This window comes from Elgaria multicarinata, chromosome 8 (assembly GCF_023053635.1).
Source record: "Elgaria multicarinata webbii isolate HBS135686 ecotype San Diego chromosome 8, rElgMul1.1.pri, whole genome shotgun sequence".
NCBI classification, from domain to species: Eukaryota; Metazoa; Chordata; class Lepidosauria; order Squamata; family Anguidae; genus Elgaria; species Elgaria multicarinata.
In genome coordinates, this window is record NC_086178.1 from 7,617,890 (window position 1) to 7,641,073 (window position 23,184).

Sequence of the window (23,184 nt, forward strand, 5' to 3'; positions counted from 1 at the left end):
TTTGAGGCTGCCACAATGGTAGTCAAAAGAGAACTGAGGGAATAGGTGAGAGCCAGCAAGGGACATGCACACAGGGATTTGTGGGGGAGGATTCCCACCCCCCGAAAACATTCCTCAGCCACAGAAGGTTCCCAATTGAGGGTCTGCACACACTCAGAGCCCGTATGTGTAATGCACAAAGACCACAAAGAAGTTCTATGCCGTTCCTATTTAGAATAGGAGTTCCCAAACTCAAATACATTCTGAAAGACAAAGCAAGTCCTCACCTGAACAGCATAGGAGATGGCTAGCCCAGCATAGGCAGGGGAGATCTGGCCATGCATTAAGACAATCATTAAGCCAGTGGTTGTAATGAGGGCAATGCTGACTATATCCAGTCTGACAGCTAACCAACGCATTGCACAGCTGAACAGGTAGAAAGGTGCCTGGTTGTTATCCAGCAGTTCTTGATATCTAGAAAAAAGAGGTAGGAAATACTTGAAATGGAAATGCATCTTATACTTTGGTCTTTGCCAATTTATAGCAGTCAGAAGCTAAAGTCCAGCAGCATATAAACACAGTTATTTCAGAAAAGAAGTGGAGCGCTAACCTCTGCAGGAACTCTTGCCCTTTATTGTAGGCGTGGATTGTAGAGAGGCCTTGTATGCTTGATGTGATGTGTGAAAGGAACGGAGACTGTGTAATGTTGTCCAGGCGCTTCAGCTCACGAATGAAGACCCTGCAGACAAAAAAGAACCAAATGGGAAAACTGGCGTAGCAAGCTACTGAAATCACCTGCCTGGAGGAACGTAACTGAAGAGACCCTGAACAACTAACCGCGATTTACCTAGATACAACATGTAGGATTGTAAAAAGGATGACAAGAGGTCCAACTGCCATTAGAAACCACGGGAAGACACCAGAGATCACTCCCACGCAGAAGAACACCAGGATGACGTTCTGTATGAACATTTCAGCTTGAAACGGCAGACGGACATCAACTGGAAGAGATGGACACAGATGGCAGTGTTCACACGGGAGACCCAACGCAAATGTTCAAACCAAAATTGCGCCAGATTATGCATACACACTTGCTACGCTCTCTTGCAGAAATTCAGATCCCACTTCTACCCAAGGGATTGAAACCCACCACTACAGTCTGCCAACCCAGCCAAGATCTATTCAGGCCCCTCCTTCTCCTTCTAAGTTATTATCATCACCTGCCCTGCTCCTGGCCGGGTTCATAGCTAGGCCAAGGAGCTAACATTTGTACCAACCTGCTGCTCTCTTGACATTTTGGAAAGCCCTGTCTTACATCATTTGGAGCTGTGTGGTCTTTCATAGCTAACAGCTATATGTGTTTGGACAAACTGTTAGCTTTCATCCAAAGATAAATCAGTAAGAATTTCCCCCAATTATTCTTCCCCACTAGTTATAGCTAAGGTTACAGCTGAAGCAGACCCCATGGAAGGTCTGGTTAGAACAGGTAGTTGTCTCAGCCTCCTGGTAGTACTCACTAGAACAGTCATGCTTGATCAGAGCAAAGGTCCATTTACTCCTTTTCCAACCAGGGCCAGCCAGATGCCCCTGAGAAATGCACGAGGGATGGCATTAGGGACAGCCATCCCTCTGGTTTGTCCCAAGCATATTGTAGCTGGAGATAATATACTGCTTCTATACATGGAGGTTCCATTCTTAGCTATCAGAGCTAAGAAGAGCCGTCAGAAGTATTCCTCCATGAATTTGCCTTATCTTTAAAAGAAGCTATCTATGCAAGTGGCTGTTTTAGACAACGAATTCCTTAAGTTAATAATAGGTTGCATAAAGAGCTGTTCAAAAACTATTGCCCATGATTCTGAGAGAGCCTCCATTCACACTTTCTGCAACATTCACAATCTCTTAAACCTCTGTTCTGTCCCCAGTTAGTCACTTTTTAAAATTATTATTATCTCTTTCTTGCTCATGGCGGTTTTTATAGACAGACATGGCAGGAATTGCCAAGTCATGCTGTCTTTTACAGATTCAGGAATTTCCTGACAATTGAGCAAGTTTTAAGTATGACTGCTTTCTGGATTTTGGTGTGGATGTATTTTGGTAGGCCCAGTTTCTGAGGGTTTTCTATATAGTTTTTTGATGTGATGCTGGTGACTGATGTGACTAACGGAATAATTGTGACCTTTTCCCGTTGCCATAGTTCTTTGACTTCCATGGCCAGTAGTGTAAATTCTTCTCTTTTTTCCCTCTTCCTTTTCAACAACATTTTTGTCATTTGTCATTATTATTATTATTATTTACATTTATATACCGCCTCATAGCCAAAGCTCTCTGGGCGATTTACAAAGATTAAAAACAGCGAACATTAAAAACAAATATACAACATTTTATGATCCCTGCCTTTCTTTCCTCCTTGATTTAGTTGCCATTTTCAAGACCTCTGACATTATATAGCTATCAGAACTGCACACAGCTTTTCAAATGTATGTTTACATGACACTAGTACTGACATTTTATTCCCAGTAACCTTCCTAACAGACCCCAGTACAAATCCATGTGAGGCTTTAACACTCTTCACTGCCTACTTGTAATTAGACAAAATTCAATTTGGTATTACCTGCACAGTTAGCTGGCTCTCTCAGCAGCCTTCCCGGCTTCAGATCATTTGTGGGCAAGTTAAAAAAACACTTGTAAAGCGATCTATGCTCCAAAACAGTTCATATGTCAACATTTTAGTGCTAAAACATGACTTGAAAGTGCAAGTCTCATTATCAAAAGTTAATAGTAGGGATTTGGAGCACCCATATTATACATACGCTTTTGACAGTTTCCATAATGTCTATAAACATCAAAAGCCATTGATTAATATTCTATCCTTCTGCCAAACAATGGCACTCAAGGTGGACTTTCTATAGGCTGAAATTACACGTGGTACTTTTCTCCTAGGACTTCCACACTTGAATCTGCATAATATTATTCATTTATTTTAAGCTCTGTTTTAGGTTACATTGTCTGAACGGCTGCCATGGTAAACTTGAATGTCACAAAGGGGGGGGGGGGGAAATCACGGTCTTCTCTCCCATGTGCTAACTTGCCATATACACGGATGTTTTTCACAAAGGGGTGGTGCAATCCCCGCTGGAACACACCCACCTGTTATTTTCTTCTGCATGGCGAACTAGCTCGCATTCCCAGGCCATTTACCTTTCCAGAATTACTCGTTAGCACAAGCAGGTCACTAAGAGAGGACAATTACCTTCATCCATATCTTTGGAAAACCTATTGAGAATCCGTCCCGTAGGTGTAGTGTCAAAAAATTTCATAGGGCTACGAAGAATCCGTCGGAAGAGCTCGTCATGGAGTCTGGAAGAGGCCCGCAACGTCCCCTGGAATGACAGTGAAAGAGGATTGCTGGAACCAGGTAGGGTTACCTTGTGCATGCACTTACAAAGGGAGCTTCACAGAAGACCACAGACTCCCCCACCAGCTAGGCTACTGTAGCCACAAGAAAGGCAACCAGGATACTGTAGCCGCAAGAAAGGAGCTTCATGCTCTCAATGCAAGAGGTTGAGGGACCCAAGAGAAACAGCATACTGTGCAAGGAAGAAGCCCAAGAAAGCCTTCTGATTTATATCTCGGAGGGTTCAAAAGCTAAGGCGAGAGGCATGAGGACATGAAGGCCGCTGTAAACCAGGCCACTCTACCATTCTACCCCTTCCCCCTCCACACACATACCTTAACAAAGACAACACCACGCACAGCCTTCAGAATCAGCATGACACCCATCGAGAGCGCGTAGATGCCAGCGTAATATCGCATGTGAGGATTGTCCTTCATACTGTTGCTCACAACCGTTTCATTGCCCAACGTCAAAGAAGTGTTCTATTTTAAAAAAATAAAATAAAAGACCAGTTACATGACTTCAATAGATACAGGATATAGATTTCTCCGATTTCACAGTCAGATAAGCAATCTCCAGCCAATATCCTGTCCTTAGTTTTATTTGAATACTTAATAGTATTACGTATATAAATCCAGGAAGTGACCAGTATGGAGATCCCTCAAAGCTCCCACAACTATGCAACCCCATTCTCAAACCTGTGCTTCTACAAAAAAATATGTTTTAAAAATTTGTGGAATTGCTAGAGACCTTCTAGAAACCCAGAAAAATACAGCTAAACATATGCATTCTCCCTTAAGAACAATTATTTATTCCAACAGAAACACAAAAACTAGCTTGTGTTTAATTCTCCCAAAAAGCCTAAGAAGCAAAATTCCTTCTGACATCAAGTTATTTTGGCTCACAATACTTTGAAAAGCACTTCCCCCCTTTTATTTTTGACTTAAGACTTGCAGATCAGTAATTCACCATTCTTTTCCATAGCTCTTTCTAAATACGGCACTAACAAACACTGTCACCCAACAAAGCTCCACTATGAAAGCTGTCCTATAAATAGTTTTTTCTTTAGCAGTTTGATTACTGGATCTCTAAATTAATTTTGGACATTATCAGTATCAGCTTAACTACCCCTTCTCCCAACAAAGAGCTGCTTACTAATACGCCCAAGTAAATTTACAGGTTCATATGGGTCATAGAATTATAGAATCATAGAATAGCAGAGTTGGAAGGGGCCTACAAGGCCATCGAGTCCAACCCCCTGCTCAATGCAGGAATCCACTCTAAAGCATCCCTGACAGATGATTGTCCAGCTGCCTCTTGAAGGCCTCTAGTGTGGGAGAGCCCACAACCTCCCTAGGTAACTGATTCCACCGTCGCACTGCTCTAACAGTTAGGAAGTTTTTCCTGATGTCCAGCAGGAATCTGGCTTCCTTTAACTTGAGCCCGTTATTCCGTGTCCTGAACTCTGGGAGGATCGAGAAGAGATCCTGTCCCTCCTCTGTGTGACAACCTTTTAAGTATTTGAAGAGTGCTCTCAATCTTCTCTTCTCCGGCTAAACATGCCCACTTCTTTCAGTCTCTCTTCATAGGGCTTTGTTTCTAGACCTCTGATCATCCTGGTCTAATGATACTGTCTTATCTTACAAGGCTGCTGTCTTACAGCAAGATCATGTGTGTGAAATGTTCCAAATGTTCTAAAGCACTTCATGAATGCCAAGTATCTTTGTCATCTTAACAGGCAGGCTGGTGTGCTAGTTGAGGCTATGATGTGCAGAGCAAAAAATGGCTCATTCCCCTGTCGTGTAAGGAGAGCCCAGAGCTTTAACTCTCCCAGGGCAGGAGGGTCTGTAAGCTCAATGGCAGAGCACATGCCTTATAAGCAGAAGGTCCCAGATTCAATGTCTGGCCAGTTAAAAGGATCACAGATGCCCTGGAGAGCTGCTGCCAATCAGAGCAGACAGCACTGGGCTTGATGAACAAACAGTCTGACTCTTTTTAATGAAGTTTTATATCTTCAATATCAGTCACAAAAGAAGGATCAAATGTGCTCCTCCAAACCTCAAAAAAGTAATGTTTTGCAGCCTTCAGCCTACTAAAAGACTCCTCTGGTAACCCATTTTTAGTCCTCAAATTAATGGCACCCTCACCCTGTTTACTTTGGGCTTCTTTAAATTTACTATTTAAGATTTGACAATCTACTCCACTAAATCCGGCCAGGTTAAGTATACCATCGATAACTCTCCCTATGCACAAGGGGAAATCCCTGTCACAAGATGCTTTGACAACGCTAGAACATTGGACTAATAATAGACGCCCCTCTCTAAAGTGGATGGAGGACATCCTCAAATAGTTTGCTCTTCCTACTCGCTGTTAAAGGCAGGGCTTTCGCCAATTAGACTTGTACATGCCTTCCTGTGTGGGAGAATGCCTGACTTTGGGGCATAACATGGCACCAGATTGGGCATTGGTTCAGCTTCCAAGAAGACTGTAAATACTCCAGATTATAGCCGTCAGGCCAGACCTGGAGAAAAATGAAAGACCCACTCCTGATGATGACACCGTGTCATCACCTGGAAGCTACGAGTTCTTTTCCCCTGATGGTGTAATTCTGAAGAGGTCAGTTTGCGTGAGTAGTAGGCATATTACTGTAGCAATAACTGAGGCTGACTCCTGTGAGAGGAGCACAGCCCTGATGGCAGTACTGGCATTGTCTGTTTCCACCACAAAAAGTAGCAAGGGTCAGGATGACGAAAAAGGGGCTTCTCATTTAGGAGTTGGAAGGCCCCTTGGGCCTCAGGGGTCCACCAAAAGACAAGACATTTCCGTAAACAGTTGTGTTAAAGGACCAGTGCGCTACTCCCTGGGCCCTTCATGCAAACTTCAGCTGCTTCAGTTACGGACAGGTTGGAAAGAATGGGAAGGCGCCTGCCCGTGATGACTCCCCAACACCACTCAGGCTCAGTGTCATTCAGGTGTACCTCCTGGATCCCAATCTGATCCCTTGGCGCTGAGGACACAGTCACACTACTGCAGATGGACCTTGCCCCCTAGGCACTGGTGTGGTCCCCAAGTTGCCACCACCAGAGCTGGACTTTGCTCCCAGAGCATAGGGCTTTTGAGTGGTTCCACATTTGTGCACGCCTCAACCTTCCTCTGAGTGATTCTCTGAGAAGTCCATGGAACGGAGCCGTCTTCTCCCACCCTGACTAGAAACGCACCATCCATGGTATACCATGCCCAAGCCAAATTCTCTTCACCATCTTTTTTTAAAAAAGCCGGCTCTCTTCACACCTTAACAGTTCTTCATATAGGAATTGGAGAAGAGAGGAAGGTAAGAATTTGACAGGAAGAGGAAATCTGTCCCTTGGAGCTAGGCAGGGCTGGAACGGAAGGGGAAGGCATGTACAAGTCTGATTTATTACTGGAGTGAGCAACCCATTCAGGAAAGCGAGCATGGAAAGGAAGTGCTCTGCTACAAGGCGCTACACATGAGCAGGCGAACACTTGCATAGGGCTTTAGACTCCCCACAATACTTAAAATTTTAGGCTTCTCTGCCCCTGGCCACCCATCCCCAATGATTGAGCCGGAGTGCACAAAGAATGTCCAGCCAGATTCCAGCTGGACATCAGGAAAAACTTCCTGACTGTTAGAGCAGTACAACAATGGAACCAGTTACCTAGGGAGGTTGTGGGCTCTCCCACACTAGAGGCCTTCAAGAGGCAGCTGGACAACCCTCTGTCAGGGATGCTTTAGGGTGGATTCCTGCATTGAGCAGGGGGTTGGACTCGATGGCCTTGTAGGCCCCTTCCAACTCTGCTATTCTGTGATTCTATGAATTGTTTTCTGCAGATTTCTGTTAAGACTTGCCTCTGAAAATAACCATCTCCTGCTCCTTTAATTTGGAATGAGGCTTCCTCTCAACTATTCTCATGAAGACAATTTCTTAATCCACGAGCGATTCAAATACACTGTTGCTCTTACCCCGCTGCCTTGTTTGATCCAGTAGCTCAGCCACCAATTGCTAAATGCCGTGCTGCCCACATTCAATATAAAAAGTGCCATGATGATTAGAAAAGCAATGGGGCCTCCAGCCGCTTGGATATAGACGCCGTAAACTGACCAAGGAACCGAACCTTTGCCTTTCTCTTCCAGCTGCATGAGCTGACCTAAAGCACACAGAGAGGGCAAACCAAGGGGTGAGTAGGCGGATGGGCAGCGTCCAGAGGCTGCAATCAGGCCTGTGTCGTACAGGCCTCCCTGAGGAAATTTATACTGGCAGGCAGCATAAGAATTTCACTTAGAAAGAAGTACAGATCTGTAAATGGGCTAGAATCAGGCTCCGCTTAAAAGTTTCCCTACGCAAACACAGTCGTTATCAGTTCCCAAGATAATTCCAAGCCCTCACTGCAAAGCTCTGCTTTCAGGCGTTCACTGCAAGTTTATCAGTCTAGCAAAGATCTCCTCAGCATGGAAAGTATCGCCTTAATAATTAGCAAACACCTTTGTGATAGACAAGGGCCTAAAAAACCCACAGTACGCAAACAAAGGGCGGGATGAGTCACCGGGCTTGTTCAGATGACATGCTAAGCCATGGTTAGACCGCTAACCCTTTTGCAGTAAATGGTTAGTGAGCATGTTTAAACCGTGTTTATGTAGCCATCATGGTTAGGAATGGTTCACACGACACGCTACGTCATGATTCACATGACACGCTAAGCCATAATGTTTAGCTAGAAACGCTTAAACACCGTGGCTTAGCGTGTCCTCTGAACGGGGTCACCATCACCTAAAAACAACACTTTTAGCAACGCTGAAAATTGTCTACAGTGTAGTGTATAAGAACAGAATACATGCAGGCACTATATCACTTTAAACCAGAGCCTTTTAAGGAGAGAGAAGTTTTGTATGTATGTATAGCTGGGCCTTTAAAGCAAAGAAGAAGAGGAAGAAGAAGAAGAAGAAGAAGAAGAAGAAGAAGAAGAAGAAGAAGAAGAAGAAGAAGAAGAAGAAGAAGAAGAAGAAACCCGCCTCTCCCTCTGGATCGAGGCAGCACAACACAAATAAAAACACCATAAAATACATAAAACTAATTCAAATGTTTAAAACCAGTGCATATGAATATCTGGGTGGCATATAGTACCTTCTTCCTTCTTGACCACTTTCTCTTTCTTCACAGATCCAGATTTCGTGCCTTTATCTGGGGGCCTTTTTAATGAACTGTTTGTAGTCTTCTTTAAATTAATCTGCAAAAAGGAAGGGAACTGAGACACAACCTATCTAAACCTCGAAATAGAAATTCTTCCACGCAGCAGGAAAAGTAAGGCAGCGTTGGCTAGAACCCCAAATAAATGTATGTCTCACCTAATAGCCTTACAAATATTCTCAACTTGCTGGCAACTGCAATTTTAAGTAGGAGATCGCTCTTTACCCCCAGCCACAAGTATAAACAAGAAATATTTGATTCCCATCATAGCTGCTATAAAGAGCTTACAAGCATAGTAAGTAAAGCTGAGAAATGAGAAAAGAAACCTGGACACATTCTAAAGAAACCGAATACAGAAGGCTTTCTAGTTTTGCCTAGCTTTTAATTTGTATGCACAAGATTAATGTGCTTATTTCCTGCTGATTGTTTAAATCGGAGCTGGGGAACTATTTTGGCATAAAAGTCAGGGCGGCCGGAAGCACTTATCAGCCAGCAATAGGCAGGACCACTGTCATCATGCAACCCCCTCCCATTTTCACACACACACACCTTCCCAGACCACCACCATCCCACAATTTCAACCCCATTGTGCTGCACCTGCCCAGTGTGCCACAATGGGGATAAAGACCAGGACCTCTCCTCTTCTTAGCCCAGTTGTGAAGAGGTCACAGTCTTTGTTCCTATCACAGCATGCTGGAGAAGACGATCACGACTTCTCCGCATTTCCACTTGAGATGCCCTGATCTTCATCCCCAGCACACCAAGATAAAAAGGTACGGGGGCAAGGTTACCGAGAGTGTTTCCAGCAGGGGGCTCCACTTGGGCCAGACTGGGGAGCTCCACAGACCAGGGGCTCCCCATGGTTGATTTATGGGCTATATTGTTTTACTGTTACATGGATTGTTTTTGATCATCCATATTTTTATGTGAACTCATAAAAATGTAATCAATTAACTGGTTGTTTTTCCTTTCTTTTTTTTTTGCTTGTAATTTGCAGACAGCAGGGGTTGCTGTCAGGTTCATCTTTGGTGAGCTCTGTCCTGCAGCACCACCTGGTGGCCACAGTGCACCCTGCTGGCCGCAGAGTAGTTGCAGGATCCAGGCTCATATCATCAAGCACTCACAGGTGGACTGACACAGAACAGCTGGGAGCACCCAGGAAAGGGCTATAGAAGAGCTGCATGTCCACTCCAGCTTTGCCACAGCAACACAGTCTCCTGTGCCTGCCGCAGCCTGTTCCCGGCTACCTGCAATCCTGGACCTTGCTGTGCCAGACCTTCTGTTTCTCCTGACCATGCCTTTTGCCTCCGGCCCTGCCTGGACTCTGTTTGCCTCTGGACTCCAAACCTTGCCTGCCTCTGGACCTTGCCTTTTGCCTCCAGCTCTATCTGGACTCTGTTTGCTGATTCCACTGCCGTCCATCCCGGCCCCAGTGTTCCTGTGCTGAGGCCCTGCCGCCCACGCCCCCAGACCCTGACAGTTGCTCACAACAGAGAATCACAGTACAGAAATAGTGAGTATGAATAAATACCTCAACGTGCGGCGTCTCTCCCAGCTGCAGGTTGTTAAAAATCGCTGCATAGTCGCCGTTCAGATTCATCAGATCCTCGTGGCTTCCCCTTTCGGTGATGCAGCCCTCTTTCATGAAGATCACGTCATCGCAATCTACAAGATACTGGAGACCGATGACAGGGAGAAGAGCACTTATCATCGTGTGGGTTGCTGAGCCTAAATTCCTTTTTATTATGCAAGTCATGTTAATAACACATAATACAAGGAGGTTCTTCCATCTCTCTATCCTGAAACTGCATCCAATCAGCTTTACCGGACAGCCCCGTGCCCTTGTGTTTTGAGGGCTATTTCCTCTGATTCACATTGTCTGTGTTTTAGAAGCCACCAGATTTTTCTAAACTTAAAAAAAAACACTCTACCACCACTCCAGTAGCCACCACCCAGAATATTTTTTTGTTTCCTTTTTCTGTACATTCTCCAATTCTCCTGAATTTGCAACTTCAGTTACTCATTCTTGATACATTCTTCGTTTGCTACCTTTCCTTCTAAGCTACATTTAAGCTAAAATTCTATTCAAGCAGGCACACCTGCTATTTTTCACTCTATACTACAATCAGCAATTTGGGCTGTACAAATTAATAGCTACTCTCTAACAGCAGGAGTTATCGCCACCCAGACTTATTCCCTCCCCAAATATCTAAAGATTGGGGTGCTGGGGAGGGGGGGGGGATTTATTAATTACCTGTAGCTGGTGTGTGATAAAGAGAACCGTTTTTGACTTCAGGTGCTTCCGTATTGCGCTGTTGAAGATGTGGTTTCCAACATGTGCATCCAAAGCGCTGAGCGGGTCATCAAGAATGTAAATGCTCTTGTCACTGTACAGTGCTCGGGCGAGGCTGATCCTCTGGCGCTGCCCCCCACTCAGGTTTGCACCTCGCTCCCCAATCTAAATTAAACGCATTTTGTTAAAAGGTTTCCTTTCGTGTCACTTAAGACAAGACAGAGGACCTCATTTGTTGCCTACGTGTCCTGTCCTTCCTCCAAAAATCTCAAAGCAATATTTAAGCCGCACAATAGCCCCCAGGGCATGGTGCGAAGGCACATGAAACAGCCACCTTGCTGAAGGCTGAGCAGGTCTGGGTCTGGACAGCACTTGGAGTGGAGATCACCTGGGAATCACATGTAGCCCCCTTGATTTCCAAAATGGAATAAAGAGGGGATATAAATGTAATAAATTAAGTAAAATAATCTAGTGAGATGGGCAGGTCAGTATTTTTTGGACTATCCTAAAACTATTCTGTGATCTTTGTGGGTGATCAGGGATTTGAAACCTGGCCCCCTACATCTAACCAAACAATCAAAATGCTATAAAGCACACTGGCCTTGTACATCATTGGAATTTATTTATATGTTTATTTCAAATATTGTTATACTGCCTTCCATTTATTTGACTTGTACCTGCCTTTCTACCAAAAATGGCAATCAAGGCGGCTTACAATCACTAATAAAACTTGATAAAAACAATAATAAAACAAATATAATAAACACAATTAAAAACACAATAAGAGTTATTGAAGCAAAGCTTCCTCAAGATAACATTTTAAACTATAAATATAAAATACAGCGAAGTGTAACAACAGTATTAAACATTTGAAATAACAGCAACAGTAAAACACAGATTTACAAAATAAAGATGGGCAGCCATTAATTTAAAAGCAATTACTGCAGTCAAAGGGAAGAAGAAAACATGACTTGGCTAATAGCAAATACATTGTGATGAGGATATTTATGTGCCTAATCATAGTTATTTTTATATATTTATCACTTAAAACTCTCTTAACCCACTTTTTTGCCCTAACAATTCAACAGCAGAATTAAAACAACAACCCTAAATCAGAAAAAATTAGTTAAAACTTTCAATTAAAAACAACCACTAAAAGGTAAGTGGAATAAAAATGTTTTCACTGTTCACATAAATGCCTTCAAAGATTATGCCAATCTTGCTTCCTTTGGGAGGGAATTCAGTAACTGGAATGCTGCCACAGAAAATGTCTCCTTTCAGGGACACGCTGAACCAGTGCCTGGTTGCAGTAATGGAGTGGGTGGGGGCCAATAAACTAAGACTCAATCCAGACAAGACAGAGGTGCTTTGAGTGGGTGGTTTGCCTGCCCAAATAAACAATGTTCAAACTGCTTTGGAGTTTGGAAATTCTATAGCTACAATCACAGCCGGTGCTGCCATAGAGGCCAGTCAGGCGGCCACCTAAAGCACCAAGCTAAGAGGGGTGCCAAACGCCGCACCCGGAAGTTGCCCTCCAACTCCCAGAGCGAGGAGTTGGCCGAGTGAGGGCAGCTTCCGTGTGCACGTTCCAAAGCCGCCCTTCCGCCCGCCACCCCAGCGTCCCTGGCTTGGCTTCAGCTGGGCGCCCGTCCAGCCAAAACCAAGCCAGGACGCTGGGGTAGTGGTGGGGGGCAGGCGGACAGCTCCACGTTCTGACTTCCGGGCATGCCAGACGTAAGAACGTGGAGCTGCCCTCCCCCCCCCACCGCGGTGTCCCGCCCAGCCCAAAGGTAACATCCGTCTCCGCCTACCTGGGGTGGGGGGGTACGCTGGGGTGGGTGGGGGGGGGGTGAAATTAGTTCACCTTGCCTAGGGCACAAAAAAGCCTGGCACCATCCCTGGCTACAATGATGCATGTGCCTGAAATGTAATCAGTGTGTGGGCTGATTATTTTTCTAATGAGCCTGCCTGACAGATTCCATTAAAGATATCTTATCGGTAACATAAGACAAGTTAATATGAACAACTTCAACATTTTAGAGTCAAATGATAGACTTGGGCAGTGTAGGATTTAATCAAGTTAACAATGTACGAGAGAAGCCGTTCATCAGTTCCCAAGCATGTCAAGATCCTTCCCTTCCTAAGCAGTATCTCCCAAATTGCTGGACTAGTACTGTCAAACAAGATTCCTACCTCTGTCAGGTCCCCACTAGGCAGGATAGCCAGATCTGGTCTGAGACAGCAGCCATTCAACACGGTGTTGTATCTGGAAAAAAACAACATTTAAAAAGGCAATGAACAGAAGCAAGATTTCCTGGCATTAAGTTAGTCTGGACTGTAACTCCCCTAAAGTTTTTTCCCTGTGTCTACTAGCTGGCTTATTTACCCATATAAATAATACAGGATGTATTCCTAATGGCTGGAAACTTAGTATAGTTGTCCCACTATTCAAAAAAGGAGATCGAAGGGACCCTAGAAATTATAGGCCCATTAGTTTAATTGATATCCCTGCCAAAATCTAGGCCAAGTTTCTTTTCCAGAAACTAGAGAACTGGGCTGAACAAAACTCCATCTTATCAGACGAGCAGGCAGGCTTCAGACAAGGAAGGTCTGTTATGGATAATTGTTTTTATTGCCTCTCAATACCAAAATATACTGCAAAAGGTGGGCAGCTCTACACTGCAGTTATTGATCTAGTTTTAAAATCTCTTCACTGGCTGCCTGTTAGTTTCCGGGTGAAGTATAAAGTGTTCGTTATCACCTTTAAAGCCCTACACAGTTTGGGTCCAGGCTACCTGTGGGATCGCCTTCTCCCTGTACAATCCAGCCTGCACACTCAGGTCCTCTGGGAAGAATCTGCTTGAGTCAGCAAAAACTAGATTGACAACTGTTACCCAGAGGACCTTCTCTTCTGCTGCTCCCAGACTGTGGAATGGCTTGCCGGAGGAGACTCATCAACTTAACAGTCTATCAGCATTTAAGAAAGCTATGAAGACTGATCTCTTCTGGCAGACCTATCCAGCGGGATTTTGGGGTGTTTTTAAAATGATTTTAGGATGTTTTAACAATTTATATTCTGTTTTAATTCAGTTTTATGTATTTTATATTTACTGCTGTTCCCCACCTCGATCAGAATGGAGAGGCGGGTAAGAAATAAATGTTGTTGTTGTTGTTGTTATTATTATTTAGAACATACAGTCAGCGACAGTTACCTAATTAAGAGTGATCCTTCACAAAACACTTGGCAATGACAGACATTGTTGCATTGGTGCGCTGATCAACGTATGTTGTACCAAAGAGGGTGAGCATTAGCAAAAAAAGGTCAGCACATTAATTGTAGCACACCAACCTTTCTTCCTCAAACTCCTTGCCAAAGAGGATGTTATCTCTAAGCGTAGCATTGAGAATCCACGCTTGCTGGGCCACGTAGGCAAATGTCCCATCCACAGAAATGCTGCCTTCCAGTAGAGTCATCTAGAACACAGAGCGGCAAGTCTACAAATGAAGTCACTCCACACTTGCGTGGAAAGTTCCACCCTCCTTCCTCTCCCTCTCATATACATCCCCACCCCCCCAGTCTCTTTTCAGGCATGCAAAAAACCAACTAGGCTCGTGGGAGCTCAACGTGTACAGCAATTTAAGGCATTTTAAGCTCTTAAATGCGCCGCACTTCATAGCATTTGATGATCTGAGACTGAGGTCAGATAAATTATTGATCGTGTGGGCTAAAGGCAAATGGAGCAAAATGCAGCTGTTGGCAGAGAGGGCAGCAGCATGGATGCCCTGCTTCTCTCGTAGACAGAGGGGAAACAGAACCAGCGGAATTGACCGTCTGGAAGAAGAAACCAAGTGAAGATCTCTCACCTGTCCTAAAATGGCCGAAATGAGTGAGGTCTTCCCACTCCCCACGCTGCCACAAATCCCGACAAGTTTCCCCTAGTTTAGACCATAAAAAGAAGTATTATTGCACAAGAAATCAATGCTTCATACTAGGAAGTAATGCTGCATACAGCTTTACTACTGAACAAGTGCATGGAATAGAACACAGAACCACCAGATAATATCAGATTATACAATTGGGGGGAGGGGAGGGGGAATTCCCACCACCCAAATTGAAAGCTAGCCCTTAATGTAATGCATTGAGCAGGGGGTTGGACTCGATGGCCTTGTAGGCCCCTTCCAACTCTGCTATGCTATGATTCTTTTATGGTCAGGCCGGCTATCTTGGCAGTAAGTTGTTAATGCCTTCTGGATTTAAATTTGCAAAATATCTAAATTCTAAAATAGAAAAAAAGGCACTACACTAACAGCAGGATCCTATACATGCTTATTTGGAAAAAAGGTCCCACAGAATTCAACAGGGCATTTCCCTGAAGTTAAGTGTCCATAGGATTGCAGCCTAAGCTATTGGCCCTCTTTAACCACAGTGAATAATAAGGCTTTTTGCTTTATTCACTGTTGTTAAAGCCATGGTTTAAGGTGTCTTCTGAACAGGGCCATTCATTGAATCAAACAGGTGGCACTTTAACCTTTCTCTTGTTATACAGAACATATCTGAGTGCCCATTGCTATCAGTACTAATCTGTGAAGGGAAAACACAGAAGAAACACTCACATAGACCCTTGTTAGGGAGTCACAGTAGGCTCTCTTGACCATATACAGAAGATGGCAGGGCTCTTGCAGCTTTAACTGTTGTGATGAAAAGGGAATTTCACCAGGTGCTGCATGCATACAAATGACCCCTGCTGAAATCCCCTTTTCTATGCAACTGTTAAAGATGCAGGAGCTCTGTCCTCTTTTCCATCTGGTCACCCTACACATTACTCCAGAATATGTCTGACATGCATCTCTTTCCAAAAGTGAAATGTATCTCATGGTGGTGTTGTGCTGAAAACACAATGTGCAAAATGATCTTTACTTTTTCTCTGTAAAACACAACGTTCCATTATTCCAGGAAATTTCTGACCCAAAGGAGAGAAAGTTTGGTTTCCTCACCTTCTCAATGTCCAGGTCAATATTGTAAAGAACCTTCTGTAGCCGGACGTTCGCCAACTGGGTATGTTTGTTCTCCTCCTCAGGGCTAGGGGGCTCATCGCTGTCCACTAAAAGGTGGCCCTTCTGCTCAGCAAGCACGGCTCGTTGTCCTTCATGCTGCTGCAGCTTCATCTTTTCTTTCTTGCTCTTGGCTAGCTTGTCTTTTTTCATTTTAGGGGTCATCTTTGGTGAGCTCTGGACACTAGCATGGGAGGATTCCCATGCCAAGGTGGCATTTTTCACCTCTATGGCTGCGTGAGGACTGGCTGGTTTTTTCTTTACCATATGAACCTCTTCCATTAGAAACAAACTCTGATAGGAGTTGTGAGAGAGGTGCAAAGATGAGACACCTGGTCAAGACTCAGGGGGGGACAAGCCTACGGCACACTCACGCAGCAAAACACATCAGGCTATACACAGTGGGAGGAAGCTGAAGAGCAAAAGGTAGCTCATTAGTGAACACTAACTCCAGGTCCGCAACAGGGCCTGGTTATCCATGAATGTGGTGGTTCTCAGACAGAGAGACTTCTGAAAAGTTACCATACTCTAATCACTGACTTAAGACAGAAAACATGGCTATATTTGGTACTTTGGGGCATTTATGCCATCACATGCCTTGTATTTCTGGGCTTGGAGGATGATACAGAGCAAGATTAGGAGGCAGAGGAAAGGTCTGCTCCTTAGAAACACCACAAGGCTTAAAAGGATGGAAGTGTTTCTTAATCAATGTTCAGAAGTAAAGCTAAATTCCCTGCACAAAACTCAGTCACCTAAGAATTTGAAAATTTATCACCAAGCCTGAAGACAGCAGAGCATTATTAAAAATAATAATAATCAGAGCCTCTATATCAGGTATCCCACCACATCCATCTATTCAGCAACATTCTCAGAAGATACTGCAAAATCTGTCAAACAGTTTACACAATAAAACCAAAGACTGACTAGTTTCTACTTAAAACCAGTATTTCCAACAAAAATGCTCCTACCCTTACTGACTCCCAACCCATAACCAATTGTGGAAATTGCACTGAAATATTGCCCAAATGAGCAAATCACAAGCCCCTTACTTAGGAGATATTACCGCAGCACTCTCAGGATTATTCCTGTTTCCCCACCCTCTTCTGCCTAATTTTCTCTTTTAGCTTCTTGTACATTTTTAAATGATTATGCCCCACTCACAAATGAAAAAATAATAATCCCTCAAATGGCTAAGGAATTCCTGCATGATCAAATGGCATCAGCTTAAAGCCTGAAAAGCATTTTTTATTCAAAGCATTTGTACAATGACTTTAACTCCATTTGGTCTTGGACAGGCTATGCTAGTGATAAACATATTCCCCAAGGAAAAGAGAGCTGGACGTTAGCTGGTTCAGGAACTGTAAGAGAGGAGTCACAAGCACCAGGAATCCCAGAGAAAAATGAAAGAGAAAAGTCTATCTAAGCTGTAATGTACAATATTTTCCCATTGTGTTCTGCGATGCACTCTCAACTCACATGGGAAAATCATGTGGCCCAGCAGACTTGCCATCTCTCCATCTGAATGAACTATGCACTCGAGAGCAGGGGTGGGCAGAAAGTAAATCTCCAGATGTTTTGGACTTCAACTCCCAGCATTCCCATCCATTGACCATGTTAGCAGGGGCTTAAGCGAGTTCAAAAATGTCTTTTTTGCTAAGTGTAAGCCGCTCTGAGAGCCTTTTTTGGCTGGGGAGCGGGGTATAAGTGTGATAAATAAATAAATAAATAAAATAAAGAATATCCCAAACAACTTTCTGCAACACATAGCAGACAAGTTGACAGAGAAACCTTTCTCTGTAGTCTGAATATCACTGCTCTAAGGAAGTTGCTTACCTTAAACCAAGGTCACCTGTATAGCTATTATCTAGGAATCTATAGGACTGCACATATATTCAACATATATTCCCAAATTTCAATGCTTATATGTAGGCTTATGTTTTAGGCTCATACTTAAGGTCCTACACTCAGTTTTACCTTGAGATAACAGGTCTACACACTCTTGGTGTGAAAGGAGCTACGAAAGTAGCAAGAGACTTAGCATGTGAATATTCTACAACCATGATATGTTAAAGACTACAACCCAGACAAATAAAACAAGCAAGATAGAGACCACTCACCTTAAATCTGTCAGCTGCAACAGATGCTTCAGACAGAGACTTCACAGAAAAAGGTGTAACTTTCAGGGCAAAGGTCATTGAATTGAACACTGTAACCACTGTAAAAGCCTGAAATACAGATGGAAGGAATAACATTCGACTACAATACCTTATCATCAGACTCACATTAATCCAAAAATAACAAGAGGTGGGCAAAAAAAAAACTCCTTCAGGTAAGAGCAAACAAACCCATACATGGGAATTGCATATGAAAATTTTGTGTGTGTGTGTGTTTTGCTCCAGAAATTTCGAGCTGGGGGAGAGGGAAGCTTAATGCACATAATTGTACTACACACTTCATCTACCCAACTGCTAGAAACAAGGAACAAGACACTTTTATAGCTGCTCACCGGAATGGCCCTGCTCCCTCATGAAGACTAATAATAGGAGAGAGGTCATAGCTACACTGACCCCTATTCTTGCAATAATTTTAGATCAATGATCAGCTTTAGCACGGGCCATGAGGTTTTTCAAGACACCTGCATGCTGCAGCATTTTTTGAGAATGTCAGCAGGTGAATTCCCTTGCAACATTAAGAATAAAGTAGCAGACACTGAAAAGTGCAATAGCTCCAGAGGTTACTGAATTAGATTTTTGTCAACCAAAACTTGAGTCCTAATCCTGCTTGCCTTCAAACTGTATAAGGCAATAATGAAATGCCTTTTGCAGAAATATACACCCATTCTAGTTTGTTTGTTTTCAAATGCACCAGAAGCCATCACCAGAAACCAGCTGGGAGAATGGAAATTACAAAGAAATAAACTTGCAAAAGCTTTCCTCACAACTTTGTATTGTGAGGAAATACAACTAGCAGCTCTACTGCTCCTTTTCATCCTCATCAGGTGTGGCTGTGGATGTGCTGAACCGGTGCTTGGCTGCGACAATGGACTGGATGAGGGCTAATAAACTGAAGCTCAATCCAGACAAGACTGAGATGCTGCTGGTGGGTGGTTCCTCTGATCGGATGGGGGGTGTTCAACCGGTTCTGGATGGGGTTGCACTCCCCCTGAAGGAGCAGGTTCGTAGCTTGGGGGGTTCTCCTAGAACCATCTCTGTCTCTTGAGGCCCAGGTGGCCTCGGTGGCACGGAGTGCTTTCTACCAACTCCGGTTGGTGGCCCAGCTATGCCCCTATCTGGACAGGGATAACCTAGCTTCAGTTGTCCATACTCTGGTAACTTCCAAATTAGATTACTGCAATGCCCTCTACATGGGGCTGCCTTTGAAGACGGTCCGGAAGCTGCAGCTTGTGCAAAATGCGGCAGCCAGATTGATAGCTGGAACAGGGAGGTTTGAGCATGTAACACCGATTCTGGCCCGCTTGCATTGGCTGCCTATATGTTTCCGAGCCCAATTCAAGGTGCTGGTCTTAACCTATAAAGCCCTACATGGCTTGGGACCACAATACCTGATGGAACGCCTCTCCCGACATGAACCTACCCGTACACTGCGCTCAACATCTAAGGTCCTCCTCCGAGTGCCTACTCCAAGGGAAGCTCGGAGGATGGCAACAAGGGAGAGGGCCTTTTCAGTGGTGGCCCCCCGACTGTGGAATGATCTCCCCGATGAGGCTCACCTGGCGCCAACATTGTTATCTTTTCGGCGCCAGGTCAAGACTTTTCTCTTCTCCCAGGCATTTTTAACAGCATTTTAACAGCATTTAACAATGTTAAGTTTGTTTTTAATGGACCCCACAATTGTTGTTTTTAAATGGATACTGTTGTTTTTATACTGTTTTTATGTGTGTGTGTGTGTGTGTGTGTGTGTGTGTGTGTTTAAATTGTATACTTTTAATGTTTACTATTTTAAAATGTTGTAAACCGCCCAGAGAGCTTCGGCTGTGGGGCGGTATATAAATGTAAATAAATAAATAAATAAATAAACTTGCTGCAATCTTAGAAGCAAAAAAAATCGCCACCCCTCGTTTGCCAAAAAGCAGTGGTCCTTTCCAGGTTCAATCCGTCCCCAACTCATGAATGTCAGCCATAAAACTGATGCTAGAGGAAAAGTGTGCAGATCATTAACATAGAGGCCCCCTCCACTCAACCTCTTCTCATGGTGGAGCAAAGTAAAATGCATGGCAGACAGATTTAGAAACGGATACAGGATTTCAAACTGGCAAACTTTCCCCACGCCCTTTCCCATTTCTGATGTTAGCATTGCCTGCTTCCGTGAGGAGATACCTGGGCTGCTGTGAGATCAAAGCCAAGGATCATATGGACAGAGAAAGTCACCACGCTGGCAATAACCACAACTATGGGGGCCACTCCTACTGTGATACTCTGGAAGTATCCAGCACGTTCCAAGATTTTGCGTTCTTCTTCTCTTATTTCTGGAAATACAGAAAACAACACCTATACATGAAGGAATAAGCAAAACATACAGCACACACATGGGGTTCTCCAAATTAATTACGACTTCATTATTCTCAGGGCAGCATCCAGTGCTGCCCACAATTGCTTTTCTTCCACAAGCAGAATTCCGCTGGCAGTGCCCACCGCTTACCCAACAGAGATCTAGCACTTTCCAGTGACAAGCCCCGAAACAAGCAGAAACACTTATTTTTGGAATGGGGCAGGTCAGCAGACCAGCCTTTATGTGAGCTCCATTCCAGAAATGAGCGTTTGTGCTCATTTCGGGTTGCCCCCAGAAGCGCTAAGTCTCCATTGCGCAAGCGGTGGGTGCCCCTCGTGCAATGGAATCAGTGGGGCTGTCTGCTCGCGGGCAGTCACCACCAGATTCTACCCATAGTATTATGGAAGAAGGAGGGAAAGGAAAGGAACCTCTCGTGCAAGCACTGAGTCATTACTGACTCTTGGAGGGACGCCAGCTTTCGCTGACGTTTTCTTGGCAGGCCTTATAGCGGGGTGGTTTGCCATTGCCGTCCCCGGCCGTGATGGCCTTTCCCCCAGCTAACTGGGTACTCATTTTACCGACCTCTGGAGGATGGAAGGCTGAGTCAACCTGAGCTGGCTGCCTGAAACCAGCTTCCGCTGGGATCGAACTCAGGCCGTGGGGAGAGTTTCAGCTGCAGAAACTGCTCCTTTACCGCTCTGCGCCACACAAGGCTCATATTATAGAAGAACAAGATATAATTATTTAAATTATTATTTATACCAAGGGCAAAGAATATTGTGGTCCCAAGCCCTTACATGGCTTGGGACCACAATATCGGATTTTATTTATTTATTACATTTTTATACCGCCCAATAGCCAAAGCTCTCTGGGCGGTTCACAAAAATTAAAACCATGAGGTACCTAATAAAACAACCAACCATCTAAAAACACAAATACAAAATACAATATCAAAAGCACAACCAGGATAAAACCACACAGCGGAAATTGATATAGGATTAAAATGCAGAATTAAAACAGCAACATTTAAATTTAAGTTCAATTAGGTGTTAAAATACTGAGAAAATAAAAAAGGACTTCAGCTGGCGACGAAAAGAATACAGTGTAGGCGCCAGGCGGACCTCTCTGGGGAGCTCATTCCACAACCAGGGTGCCACAGCGGAGAAAGCCTTTCCCGACACAAAAGAGAATGCCTCTCCCGACACGAACCTACCCATACACTACGCTCAACATCTAAGGTCCTCCTCTAGGTGCCTACTCCGAGGGAAGCTTGGAGGATAGCAGTGAGAGGGCCTTTTCAAGGGGTGGGGTGTCAATTATGGAACGACCTCACCGACGAGGCTCGTCTGGCGCCAACGCTGTGATTTTTTTGGCACCACGACAAGGCTTTTCTCTTCTCCCAGGCATTTAACAGCATACGTTGAGCTTTCTAACTGACCCCAGATCAATATCTGTTTAAATGGATATTGTCTTTGTGTTTTATCTGTTTTATGGTTTTTAAATTTTGTATATTATCTGTTTTATGCTTTTATGGGTTTAAAATTTTGTATATCTGTTTTCTTAAATGTTCAGTCTTTTTAATCTTTGTATACCGCCCAGAGAGCTTTGGCTTTGGGGCAGTATATAAGTGTAATAAATAATAATTATATTATTATTATTATTATTATTATTATTATTATTATTATTAGGCATTGGTTAGGCCTCATCTTGAGTATTGAGTCCAGTTCTGGGCACAACACTTCAAGAAGGATCCAGACAAGCTGGAGCGTGTTCAGAGGAGGGCAATGAGGATGATCAGGGGTCTGGAAACAAAGCCCTATGAGGAGAGACTGAAAGAATTGGGCATGTTTAGCCTGGAGAAGAGAAGATTGAGGCGAGACATGATAGCACTCTTCGAATACTTAAAAGGTTGTCACACAGAGGAGGGCCAGGATCTCTTCTCGATCCTCCCAGAGTGCAGGACACGGAATAATGGGCTTAAGTGACAGGAAGCCAGATTCCAGCTAGACATCAGGAAAAACTTCCTGACTGTTAGAGCAGTATGACAATTTGATTTGATTTATTACATTTATATACTGCCCCATAGCCGAAGTTCTCTGGGCGGTTTACAAAATGGAACCAATTGCCTAGGGAGGTCGTGGGCTCTCCTACACTAGAGGCATTCAAGAGGCACCTGGATGGCCTTCTGTCAGGGATGCTTTAAGGTAGATTCCTGCACTGAGTAGGTGTTTCGCTCCTTCAAACTCCAGCCATGAGTTTCAGGTTCTTTCAGGGTTGTCAGGGCGATAAAGTATTTCAGATTCAGGGTTTGCTTACAAGGAGACAGTCTTTATTATTAGAATATTTCAGCGCATTACAAGCCTATTCTACACAAAGACGGACTAGCGCCTCGTGTGGTGCAGAGTGGTAAGCGACAGTTACTGCAGCCGAAACTCTCCCCACGGCCTGAGTTCAATCCCAGCGGAAGCTGGTTCTCAGGCAGCCGGCTCAGGTCGACTCAGCCTTCCATCCTTCCGAGGTCGGTAAAATGAGTACCCAGCTAGCTGGGGGAAAGGTAGCCGCGACTAGGGGAAAGGAAGCCGCTACAAAGTCTGCCAAGAAAACGTCAGCGAAAGCAGGCGTCCCTCTAGGAGTCAGCAATGACTCAAGTGCTTGCACAAGAGGTTCCTTTCCTTTCCTTAGGCTGAGAAAGCTTCCTGCACAGAAGACCCTTGGGCGAAATCTAGATGATCACCCACTGGGCACAAGTTCAG

General features: G+C 44.2%; 1 protein-coding gene across 3 annotated transcripts in view; it reads right to left on the minus strand.

Moving 5' to 3' along the window:
* ABCC5 (ATP binding cassette subfamily C member 5) overlaps window positions 1–23,184 on the minus strand; it is an 85,127-nt gene that overhangs the window by 19,805 nt on the left and 42,138 nt on the right. For all 3 annotated transcript variants that reach the window (XM_063131805.1, XM_063131804.1, XM_063131806.1), the window contains 15 exons: window positions 20,260–20,408; window positions 18,040–18,147; window positions 15,866–16,216; window positions 14,735–14,806; window positions 14,220–14,344; window positions 13,064–13,136; window positions 10,832–11,035; window positions 10,109–10,252; window positions 8,515–8,617; window positions 7,356–7,540; window positions 3,709–3,855; window positions 3,230–3,359; window positions 827–980; window positions 590–718; window positions 267–453 (listed from right to left, as the gene is read on the minus strand). In XM_063131805.1, the coding sequence (XP_062987875.1) occupies window positions 267–453; window positions 590–718; window positions 827–980; window positions 3,230–3,359; window positions 3,709–3,855; window positions 7,356–7,540; window positions 8,515–8,617; window positions 10,109–10,252; window positions 10,832–11,035; window positions 13,064–13,136; window positions 14,220–14,344; window positions 14,735–14,806; window positions 15,866–16,216; window positions 18,040–18,147; window positions 20,260–20,408 (2,261 nt within the window). The remainder of the gene's footprint in view (window positions 1–266; window positions 454–589; window positions 719–826; window positions 981–3,229; window positions 3,360–3,708; window positions 3,856–7,355; window positions 7,541–8,514; window positions 8,618–10,108; window positions 10,253–10,831; window positions 11,036–13,063; window positions 13,137–14,219; window positions 14,345–14,734; window positions 14,807–15,865; window positions 16,217–18,039; window positions 18,148–20,259; window positions 20,409–23,184) is intronic.